Genomic DNA, 12,619 nt, shown 5'->3' on the forward strand with positions numbered 1-12,619 from the left:
CTTCACCTAAGTCTCTATATTAAGAATCTAATACTCAAAGTTCACTTGATTTATTCTGTTTGTTTGGGGTTTTTTTTGTTTTTTTTGCAGGGCAATGAGGGTTAAGTGGCTTGCCCAGGGTCACATAGGTAGTAAGTGTCAAGTGTCTGAAGTCATATTTGAACTCAGGTCCTCCTGAATCCAGGGCTGGTGGATTATCCACTGCGCCACCTAGCTGCCCCCACTTGATTTATTCTAATTTTACATGACAACACCAATCTTGTTTCAAAATCTCTTTTTTAAAAACTAACAGAACATTCTAGGCTTACTATACCTTTCTAGGCCTCAGTTGCCTCATATATAAAATGAAGGCATCAGACTAAATAAATAATCTCTAGTATTCTCCAACTTTAAATGCTATGATCTCGTGAACCACATCAGCTTTGGTGACCTTGACATTCTTGTGCCATCAAGAATCCACTAACTTCATTTAATTCCCCATATTGTTGATTGCCACTGTGATTTTGTAGCCTTCTCTCTATGCTTCTCAGGTTCCGTGGAGGCCCCAACAGGCCTTTTTCATGTCTTTCTGCTGAGCCAAAGTGGCTCCCCTGGTGCTGATTGAGTCTTAACTCGTTCCTGACATTTGCCGCAAGGCACTGCTCTTACTCCAGGTTGGACTGCCCTCACTGAGAGTGATTTTCAGTGTAAGATCTCTGCAGATCCTACAGAGCTAACAAACATAACAAAACGTGAAGCAGTCACCTTTAACAAAAGAAAGCCTGACTTCTCTCCAAAAGTTTCATGTTCTAAAGTAAGTAGATGAAGGGCAGGGATAAAATACAGTTAACAAATAGTGTCAAAACACTAATAGACTTCTTACTTTCATAAAGTTGCTCGGCAAGTCAATAGAAGCCTTCACCTCTCAGCAAGCAAAATAAAAGCAATCAGTTCAATTTTATGAGAAGTAGGTCTATAAAAAGAAGGTCTGTGACTATTAACTTAAACAAGAAGAGTTAGGAATGGAGAGAAAGATGCTCTTCAGTAGCCTTTGGCATACAGCGAGTGGGAGGGAAGGAGTACACAGCCCCACCTGGAGGGAGACCAGGTTCAGCTGGCTTTGAGTAGTGTTTGGATCCCTTACTAGAGTAGGATTTCTCTTGGTCCTGCAAAGCAGCACACTGCTGGCGATCTCCTCGACCTTGAGCTGTGTCTGGCTTGGTTGGAATAAAGAGCTCAGCATTCTCCTTGCGCCTGGCAGACAGATTTCTTTCCCTTTTATCTGCAAGAAAACACAATCCTTGTTGATGGTGTAATAGTCAAATAGAAAAAAAAGCACTGGATAGAGAATCAGAGAATCTGATTTTGAGTCTTGGGTCTGCCACTTACCAACTGTGTGACCTTGGGCAAGTTACTTCAATTCTCTGGCCCTCAGTTTCCTCATCTGTAAAATTGGGATAATAATACTTGCACAACTTACCTCCTAGAGTTGTTCTAAGGGTCAAATGAAAATTCACACACACACACACACACCACACCACACCACACCACACCACACCACACCACACCACACCACACCACACCATTTTAAAAAACTGGAAAGCATTATATAAATGGGAGCTACTGTGGGAAGGAGCTGTGGTGTAAACAAAGGAGTAGTTGTCTCAAAAACACTTGGATTCAGTTCCCAGCTCTGACATTTAAGTATTTGTGAATCTATGCAAGGCATGTCAGGTTGCTGAAGAGAAATGCCTCAGTTTCCTCACCTGTAAATTGGGGGTAATAACTACATGACCTACCTCACATGTTTGTTGCACAGAAAGTGCTTTGTAAAACATTGCAGGGTTATGGAAATGTGAGTTACTGTCATGTACCTCCATGAATAAGAATATGAACACAACTGGAGTTGTGCCACGTGGCTTAGGTATCAAACTCATAAGCCATCTCAGAATTCTGGAAAAATATCAGGTTAGTAACTAGAATTATTTTATGTCCATCTCGTTGGTTTTGAGTTGTGTTGATAGAAAAGTCATGTCTGTTCTGATGCTGTCAATTAATGATGCCCATTTTTACATCACTTTGTGGCTTCCTGGGTTTCTGCCTGGTACTCAGGATGCAAGGGGTGGCCCAAAGTAGACCCTGCATAACAAAGACTGTGGATGCCAAACAAGAGAAAGGGCATAGCAAAGCAGAGAACTCCCTGAAATGTACTCCACCTCTTTCCCCTCTCTCTCTCCTCTATGGAGTGTGGGCTCTTCTCCCAGCCCTCACTATGAGCAGTAGGATGCCTGGGGAATTTGCTCATCTGGAATTCTGTAGGTGTTGCAGTCCATCACTGAACCCACAGGATCAATGGGAGGCTAGGATTAAGGCAGCGCTTCAGTAGGCTCTAGGGTTGGGCTCAACTCTGTCCAGATAAATAGGCAAGAAATATAAACCTGGGTCTACCCCCTCATCCCACCTATCACACAAGATTGTTAAATTCTGTGAGGGCAGGGCCCATGTCATCTCTACATCGTATATTTCCTCAAGTATCAAGCACAGTGATCAGTGCACAGGAATGTTATTTGCTGAACTGAATTCATCTGGAGGGTCAGATACCCTAGACTTATGGATCTAAAGTTTTGGGCCACATGAATTATCAGGCCCTCTTGAGAGTCTTTCTCAGAGAAGGCCCAGAGCCAGAAGGGCCACTTCAGACCAGTCTTAAGCTAGGCCCTCAGGATCAAGCCAGAACTGTATTTGTGTGTGAGCATGAGGGTTCAGGAAAACTTGGCTACATTTTCTTCCACATTAGCCTTTCTTTGGTCCATTGGCAGAGACTTAAAGGATGTTGCCCTCTTCAGTAAGAGCCAGCTCCTCCTCCTGATTGAGGTTAAACAGCCCAGCATGCTGCTGGTGATCAAAGGCACCAGAGCTCGAAGGCAGCGGGAGGCATCACAACTCCACAGGCACCGAGGCTCCTACACGCCTCATGATGCAGCTCCAAGCACCTCATTTGGCAGGGCTTATTTCTCAGTTTAATTGTTAAAAATATTAAAATGTCAAGAAGCTGCGTCTCCTCCCATTGCATTCCCCCCAGTACCATTCCTTTCTACCACCCCATTCAATTGTTCTCCCTCAGTGGTGGCTCACCCTTCAAATGCATGGAAAGGATGTGGATTCCTCCTCCCTCCATTGGCCTGTCCTGAGATCGATCAGGTTTACTGTCATCACAGGCCACCTCCCTTTTCCTTTTTCTTTTCAGAGGCAATTTAATCCATAGCACCAGTGTATTTCTGGTGCATTATAAGCTAAAAATAGCCATGTTTTTCCTCTCATGGTTTTCTGTGCTTGGCTTTTCAGTCCACTGAGACCTGTTCCTTTGAAGCCCCAAACCTTTTGACTCCTGCAGTCCCTGACCCCATCCTGGCCTACTCTGATGTTAAGGTCGGATTGAGGGATATCACCGTGAGAGTTCAAGCATTACCAAACACAATTCATGCCACACCGAATGTAAGAAATAGCTCACTTTTGGAAGCTGGATTAAATTCCAGTACAATGAGTGTGTCTGAGCATTCAGTACTGAATCCCTTCTCCTCCTGATCCTTGGGAGCTTCTTCCAGGACAGAGTCACTTCCAGAAAGTGGAAGGTCATCTCCAGAAGAGTCTAGAGTCTTATCCTCTGGCACCTGTTCTGTGAGTAAGTCCTCTTCAATAGAATCATAATCTTCATAGGAACAGTCTTTTTCTTTTTTCTGTAGATTTACACTAAGCTCCAGGCTTTTTCTCAGCTCCTAGCAGAATCCAAATAGATTAAAAAAAGAAGAAGAAGTAGTAGTAGTAGTAGTAGCAGTAGTACGCATGGACCACCTCATTTGAAAATAATTAATTTTAGCCAAAAAAATAATAATAATTCCACTGAAATAATGTTTTAAAAAATCATCATTCCCACTCCTGTTCCCCCATCCCCATATTTTGTCATGAATAGGCTCAAAGGAAGAAACAAGGAGTAAGGATAGATAGGCATTTCTCTGGAGAAATGGAGGCAAGAGATGGTGGTAAGGTAGGCACTGGGATTAGTTCAATTTAACATTTTTATGTACAGAGCAAAATCTCCATGAATGCAAATGACAAGCATATTATATTCACTTGGACTCAGTTAACCATAGCTATGGAAAACCTAGCTTTTTTGAGATGAGGTGCAGTACTGGCTATGTATTCTTAGACGTAAGTGGCAGATTTCCCAACCTGCCAATAGAGCATACAGGAGAAAATAACAGCCTCTAAAGTGCTAGCCTTGCAAACTCAAACCTATAAAGTTATAGCTGGTATTTAATAGCTGGCATTTCTGTATCACTTTTAAGATTTACAAAGCACTTTACATACATTAAAAGGGTCATAGCAAATCTTAAACTTTATTATCTCCTAGGTCACAAATCGCTTATAAGACACACTTTGAACCCATGCTGAAAGCCCACAAGTCTCATTTTTTTATGCTATCACTCTCAAATCTTAATGGAGCCATGAACTGGGGACATTTGGCCCCAAATGGCTATGAGTGTGCCCCAAATACTGGATTCCTAGCTTTGAAGAGTTTTACATACTCATACCTTTGTTTTTAAACTGTCACATTCTTCAAAGGAGTGATTGCTTTGGATTTTCCTTCTATTAATTGCCTTTCAAAGGGTTTATACATATCTACATTGTGCTAGAAGTCTATCTATGAGGTCTCTTGCAATAAAGAAAACATGTCTGCCTAATGTGGAATCAGTATAGTTTATTTTGAATTTTTGGTCTATTGACTCAAAAAGTATTGTTTAACTTTCAAACCAAGATGAAAAGGTAACTTTAAACGACTACCTGTATAAGCCAGACATCATTTGCTCTCTCAATTTATAGAAGGTGGTTTGTAAGATTTTTTAAAGTAAAATCTCAAAAAATAAAATAATAAAATAAAATAAAATCTTAACTACATAGACACAATGCTTATTTCAATACTTTCCAGGTCTGTAATTGTATCCCTGCACATCTTCCTACTGCTGATACATATAACAACCCGTTCTAGTAGTTCTCAAACCTTTTGGTCTCAGGAGTCCTTTGTGATCTTAAAAATTATTGAGGATCACAACAAGCTTTTGTTTATGTGAGTAATATCTATTGATATTTACCATATTAGAAATTAAAATTGATATTTTACAATATTAATTCATTTGAAATGACAGTAATAAACCCATTCATTACACATTAATTTGAATAACATTTTAATGAAAATATTTCTATTTTCCAAGATGAATTAAAATTAGTGAAAAGAGTTGCATTGTTTTACATATTTTTGCATCTCTCCTTTAATGTTTGGGTTAATAGAATAGATGGCTAGATTCTTATATCTGCTTCTAGTTGAAGCCTATGAAGAAAATCTGACCTCGCACAAATTTGTAATTGGAAAAGGAAGGAGAGTATTAATAGGCAAATGTATTATTGTCATCATCATCATTATCGTTATTATTATTATTGTCATGAAAACAGTTTTGACCTCATGGACATTGACCCTAAAAGTCTCTCAGGGGTTCCTGGTGTCTAGCAGGCACACTTCAAGAATGATACCTTAGTAGATGGTCCTCTTTAGTTGATAGGGGGGGAAAAAATATTCATCACCCAGTGGTTAGTCTTCTGGAGATGAGTTTCCTTCCTAGTTATTAAGACTGGTCCTGGGGGCAGCTAGGTGGCACAGTAGATAGAGCACCAGCCCTGGATTCAGGAGTACCTGAGTTCAAATCCGGTCTCAGACACTTGACACTTACTAGCTGTGTGACCCTGGGCAAATCACTTAACCCCAATTGTCTCACTAAAAAAAAAAAAAAAAAGACTGGTCCTTACCCCACAGCCTGTAATGTCTTGTCAGGCCCATAACTCAAGGCCTTTCTAAACTGGTGTGACCTGTGAGGGCCCATGCTCCACTGTCAGAGCTCTGGTCTCCTCCATGCCATGTTTATAAACTGGGGCAGGATATTAGTTGAAGAATTTAATGTTTATTCAGCATGACTCATGTTAACTAATTAATTATTATTCTTGGCTTTGGGGCACACTTCCTTCAGGGAACATACCTTTGCTACTGATCCATGTTATCTGTGTGGAACCACAGCAGCAATACTGAAAGTATTCTATGCGTTTGGGACCTCTATGTGTGCTGAAGTGCATGGCTGCCAGACTTCATCAGTTCATGGCCCCAGAGATAAGCAGCTGTTGACACAGGGAATAGGCTAAGACAACAGAACGTCTTCCCCAACTTTTACTTGAACGTGATAAAACCACCCTTTGTCATCTACTAGACTTTTTCAGTGTGAGAAATCGAAAGCTGGATATTGAAGAATCTCTCTGTACCTTGTCACAGAAGGAGGTACTTGGGGCCCAGCATTGTGCAATGTGTCAGTATTGGCTGCTAGATAGGCCTAGCCTAGCCTTACAAATACCACCAGCCTCATTAAGACCCCAGTCATTAAAATCAGCCCTTCATCTTTCCCCTTTCCCTGCCACACAAATACCTAGTCCTACCACTGAGAAACCCCTGTGATTCCTGCTATGTAAACTGTCCTGAAAACAACTCAGTACTTTTAGAAAAAGTTTGGGGTTTAAAAGCAGAAAAAGGGAAGAAACTGTGAAAACAAAAGAGTTTAAAGGAATTGACTCAGGGGACAGATTTCCAGGCAGGGATATTTATGTGGTAACCCTCATACCCAAGAATATTTTTGCCTACATTACCTAAATTTTTTCATTCCATTTTATTCCATTTAACTAAATTTGACATTTATTAAGTATCTACTATATATAAGGCATCTTGGTAGACACTGAGGATAAAAAGAGAAACATAAAATTTTCCCTGTCCTCAGAAGGCTACAACAGGTAACACAGTGAAGAATAATATAAGGCATGAAAGGGACCATTTAAACAGAGAGCTTTAGGAAAATCTGAGGTGGGAGAGAGGACCAGCTGCCAAATCTCTGATTCATCTGGGCTAACTATTTTCCTTCTTGAGTTCTACCAAGACTTCTTTGATAGTTAAGGGGCCATAATTAAAGCTGGATGACTTCCCTTTTATTTATTTAGTTTATTGTTTGTTTTTTTTTTTATAACTTTCCTCTTAGCTACACAGAGGGAATGGGCATCTTGACTGGGGACAAAGTAGGTACTCTTGGCCTCTGGAGCCCTTTTAAGGGTAGAATGAGCCAGGTAGAATGCCACTGTGGGAAGTTTAAGGACTACGAGGACAGGTCACTGAGGGCCTGAGGAGACGGTAGAAAGGGGCGCAGAAGGATGCCAAAGGCAAATTTTGCCTATTTGGCTCTGTTTTCAAGGTAGGAAAAAGAAAAGTTTCTGTTTCCTCCCACTCGCTCCTGCACCACATGGGTACTTCCTGATTTGCAGGCTTAGGCTAGTGATCTGAATCTCTGGTAACAAAAATCAGGAATGCAGTTCAGCTATATTATGGGTTAAACTGGTGGTATTTTGGAATAACTACTACTAAGAAAGCATAGATTATAGTCCTGACTACCTTCTCTGGGTCTTTCTTTTGGAAATTTTTTTTTTCATTGAAGGTCTCCATTGTGGATTAATTCAAGAAATTAATCCTACTTAAGAGTGGCCCCTCTATCATTGTTTAAAACAACATAAAATGCAATTGACAAACTGTCATCTTGGAGCATTTTTCCTCTGGGCAGTGCACCAATAATATTTTCAACAACCTTTGGCAGGACAGCAAAAAACCAGAGCAACATTTTCTTTTCTCAGTAGGGCCTATACTTTTATGGAAGAAAGGCATTCAGAATGGCTTCTTGCTTGTGACCACTAATTCCAAAGAATATAATGTTTAATAGAATCAGATAAATCTCTCACATGTTGCTTTAAGTCTTTTGATGTACTCCTTGCTCAAGACTTTTTTGTTGTTATATTAAATATTGGTCTTATTACTGGCTTTTTACCTTTCCCCGGTGGCCAGTAAAGGACCACACCTAGTGATTCAAATTATGGCTCAATTGTCTGAACAATCAAAGAAAATCCTATGGTTCCTTGTTGGTATAATGCTGAAAAGAGATCTTACCGTTACATCTTGAATAGTTAAAAGTATCCTTTCTTTGTCTGCATCGCTGTGGGAGTCTGATTGTCCATGTATATTCAGAAGGGAGAAATTAAAATCACAGGGAGTGCTGTTGGTGGGATAACTGGGATTCTAAAGACAAACACAAAGAACAGGGTGTGGTCAAAACTCTTGTTTCTCAAGTTATAAAACGTCTTCTGCACAGCAACTGATACTTCCTTGAAGGTCAGAATCTCAGAGGTGAAATGGAACTCGGTAACCATTAGTCCAATCTATATTTGAGCAAGAACCTCCTTGACAACATACCGGGCAAATGGCCAATAAACCTCTGCTTGCAGATCTCCATGGAGGAGGAATAAGTTACTTCCTGAGGCAGCCCATTCACTTCTAGATAGCTCTAATCGTTACGAAACTTTCACTTCCATCATGTCTAAAACTGCTCTACTTCTATTTGTTCCTCTGAATTTTGCTCCTAATTTAATCCCCTTGATCGTGAAACCCTTTAAACTACTTCAAGAAAATGGTCCCATCCACCACCCACCCCAAGTCTTTTTTTCGTCAGGTTCAGTGCTTCCCCGATCCTCACGTGGCATGGTCTTCCTGTGCTTCCCCACCCCGGCTGTCCTCTCCTTGCTCTTCAGCTTGTTAATGTACTTCCTAAACTGTGGTTTCCCTGGAGATGAATACAGCACCTCAGATGCAGTATGACCAGGACTGAATACAGCAGAGCCATCCACGTCCCAGGCTGAAATATGAAGTTGGCTACAATGGTGGTCGGGTTTTTTGGCAGCCATATCACACTACTGACGCATATTGAACTTCTAGTCCCTTAGGAGCAGGCTAAATTGACATAACTCAACTAAAAAGACAACTGGAAAGCTAATTTCAAGTTTATTAATCCCACCTTCAAGGTGTTTAGCGAGTCAGGTGGCAGCATCAACCAAATTACCCTTTCCTCTTTCATATTTGACCATGTGTCAAATACTTGACATGTCAAAGATGAATGCAAGGGCCTAATTAGACTCGAGTTTCTCTTCACACCAGCCCATCCTCCATAAAGTTTGCTAAAGCCTGACTGTGAGAAATGGGTAGTTGTCTCTTTTCAATGTGGATATAACAGTCAGTCATACTCCCCCTGACCTGTTTGTAGGACAAACGTCTCAGATCCCCTCCTCCCCCTCAGGTTAGCAAGGTCACATGGTTCAAGGAGCCCTGGTCTCAATAAGGTCCGCTCCAGAGTTGTGTCCATATAAGGAAGTATAAGGTCCACTCCTGAGTTATGCCCATACAAGGAAGAGGGGTGGGAATACTGCGTTCCGATTAGCTAGTTTTTGCACGGAGATTGTAAGCCCACCAGTGATGAAAAAGGGGAAGGTCCATTTGCATTAGGGACTAGGGTATAAAACAAGGCCTGCAAGCCCCCTTTCTGGGCACCCACTAGCTGCACACTAGGGTGCCTCCTTCTCATGAGAATGAAATAAAGAGCCTTTGTCACCTTGCTGCTGAGTTCCTGAGAATTATTGAGAAGAGGATGGATTTCCCCCTCACAACTGACCATGTCACTGCTCTCCCCAACAAATGCCAATGACTCCCTATTGCTTCTAGACTAAAATATAAATTACTCTGTTAAGCTTTTAATGACGTTTATAAGCTGGTCCCAAATTATCTTTCAAGCCTTACTGGATATTATTCCCCTTATCACCCTGTATGATCCAACCAAACTGGACTTTTTTCTATTCCTCAGACATAACATCAATATCCCATGCTTTGCACTAGCTGTCCCCCATGCCTAGAATACACTCCCTTCTCATCTCTGTCTGACAGAATCCCTTTTTCCCTTTAAGACACAACACTACCTTTTACATGAAGCCTTTCCTGACTCTCCCAGCCACCAGTATCCTCCCTCCCATCCCATCCCATTCTATCCTATCATTTCATATTGTCTACTACTACTGTGTGCAAACTAAAGTACTACAATGTACAAAATAACTGTGGGAGGCACAGGGAGATGCAAAGTTTAAATGAGACATTCCCTTGTCCTGATGGAGCTTACAATCTAGTGGGGGGAATAACAAACAAACATGGACAACAAATACAAAATGTTAAATGATAAATGCACTTGAGAGTTGTGAAACAAATGGCTAGTTAGATAAGAAAAGGAATGTTTTTACCAACAGGAGGAAACAGGAAAAGATTCACGGAAAAGCTATCATTTGATTTGGACTTCTAAAAATGGGTAAAAAATGTCAGAATTCAACAGGGAGAGTAAAGATATTCCAAATACAAGGACTAGCATAAGTAAAGGGACTGAGGCAGAAAAGCACAGCACATGGCCAGTAGTTCATTTTGGAGCAGAGAATATATTGAGAGTGATACAATGAGATATGCTGAAAAGATGGATAGTGCTGGATTATAGAAAGCTTGGATTGCCAAGCAAAGGATTTTGAATTTTGCTCAATAGGCAATTGGGAACCGCTATAGATTTTTTTTTTTTTTAGTGAGGCAATTGGGGTTAAGTGACTTGCCCAGGGTCACACAGCTAGTAAATGTTAAGTGTCTGAGGCCGGATTTGAACTCAGGTACTCCTGACTCCAGGGCCGGTGCTCTATCCACTGTGCCACCTAGCTGCCCCAGGAACCACTATAGATTTTTGAGCAAAGCAATGACAGGGTCACATCTATGTATAAGGAAGCTTCTTCTCATGGCTCTATGAAAGACAGACTTGAAGAGGGAGAGTGAAGGCAGAAGATCTGTTAGGAGGTTATTATAATAGTACTGGAGGATGAGGATAATGATCAGTAATGCTGTGATGGCAGTGGAAATAGAGATGATAGATGTAGGAGATGCAAGAAAAGTAGAATCAGCAAGAGAAGGTGAGGGAGAAGAAGGAATCAAAGATAATCCCAAGGTTTTTAATAGAGAAGAATGAGTAAAATGGCAATATAGCTAGGTCCCAATTAGCACAAATGATGAATCCCATGATGTGGTGGCATTACTTAAATTCATACTGCATATTTTCATTAGGCTGGAACCAATGACTACATTTTATGTAATTATAACTTTGAATAGTACAGATTTAAATACATGGGACCACTCCAGGAGATTCATTAATCGAACTAATTAATCAAACTAATAACATTACAGATTTATGGGTAAAGAGAATATATTTCAGATCGGACAGGTTGAATTTGAGGTGACAGTGGAATCTGCAAGGTGATGATATTCTGCAGGCTGCCTGCTACAGACATAGATCTGGAGTTCAGAAAAAAAGTCAAGATGGTGTATATATAAGACTAAGAAGTCATCTGTACAGAGATGTGGCAGTATATGAGCCTGCTGAGAAACAGCACATGGGAGAGAAGAGGACCAAGGGCAGACCCTGGAGGAATATTCACGTTTAGGGATTGGGAAGAATTTGACATCTGGTTCATTTGGAAAATGTCTAATTCTAAAAGGGTTCAAAGTATCTTTAGGCTATTCAGTCTCTCACCCAGCAAATGTCTTCATTTGAAAACAATATGAGCAGCCTCTAGTTGTACCATGAACTTTACAAATTGTTGCTTGAATGTAGAAAATGACATTCTCATTCAACTCTCTGGGAATGAACACTGGGGCTGACTTTTCTTCCCTTAGTGGGGGAATTCCTTAGCCCTCCTGTACACAATTTACTAAGTTTCCTTTTCCAGCTCTAAAATATTCTATTGGTATTGTTACATTTTCCCTCACTGTAGAATTGGGGGTAATGGTGCCATTATTACTACTGACTCATGTTTACTTAGCACTTTATTTTTGTTTGTTTGGTTTTTTGGGGGTTTTTTTTGGGGGGGTGGGGGCCAGGCAATGGGGGTTAAGTGACCTACCCAGGGTCACACAGCTAGTAAGTGTCAAGTGTCTGAGACCGGATTTGAACTCAGATTCTCCTGAATCCAGGGCCAGTGCTTTATCCACTGCTCCACCTAGCTTTAGCACTTTAAAGCTTGCAAAGTACTTTGTATAAGTTATTCTCACACCCACCTGTGAAATAGCTGATGTCATTATCCTTATTTCACAGAAGAGGAAACTGAGACTCAGAGAAATGAAGGTTAAGCAGGAGGTCACATACAAGTCAGTAAATGAGATGGGATTTCGACCCATATATCCCTGTCTTAAGTCCAGAGCTCAATCCACTTGGGCACACTGATAGGCACTAATGTGATAAGATGGGAAGTGCTAGAAGTGATGGCTGGTCCAAGGAAATCCACCCTGGGTTAGAAACCCCAGTGAATGAAATCTAGGGGAGTTCTGATGCTATCATTTCTTCTTTTATGAATAATCCCAAATAATCAGATAGTTACAACAGCAATAGCAGAGCAAACACTCCAGTGAGTATCAGTAAGCTCAACTACATAATGAATTATTCACTTGCTGTTGCCCACATAGAGAGTATATCTGGAACAAAAGGAGGAAAAAACAAAACACATTCTATATAAGAGGGTGTATCAGCATCCAGTAAAGCACAGGCAGGATGGCTAAAAGATTTAGACAAAAGCCTGGCACCTGGAAGGCTTGACTTTTGTGTGGTGTAAA

General features: G+C 40.8%; 1 protein-coding gene across 2 annotated transcripts in view; it reads right to left on the bottom strand.

Annotated features, from left to right (window-relative positions):
- Positions 1–12,619, bottom strand: part of LOC122736134 (katanin interacting protein) — a 205,190-nt gene that overhangs the window by 91,563 nt on the left and 101,008 nt on the right. The window contains exons 8-10 of one of the 2 annotated variants that reach the window (XM_043978179.1): positions 8,057–8,185; positions 3,491–3,755; positions 1,073–1,261 (exon numbers count right to left, since the gene is read on the bottom strand). In XM_043978179.1, coding sequence (XP_043834114.1) covers positions 1,073–1,261; positions 3,491–3,755; positions 8,057–8,185 — 583 coding nt within the window. The remainder of the gene's footprint in view (positions 1–1,072; positions 1,262–3,490; positions 3,756–8,056; positions 8,186–12,619) is intronic. The other variant, XM_043978180.1, reaches the window with a different exon arrangement.

Source organism: Dromiciops gliroides, chromosome 1 (assembly GCF_019393635.1).
Source record: "Dromiciops gliroides isolate mDroGli1 chromosome 1, mDroGli1.pri, whole genome shotgun sequence".
Taxonomy (NCBI): Eukaryota; Metazoa; Chordata; class Mammalia; order Microbiotheria; family Microbiotheriidae; genus Dromiciops; species Dromiciops gliroides.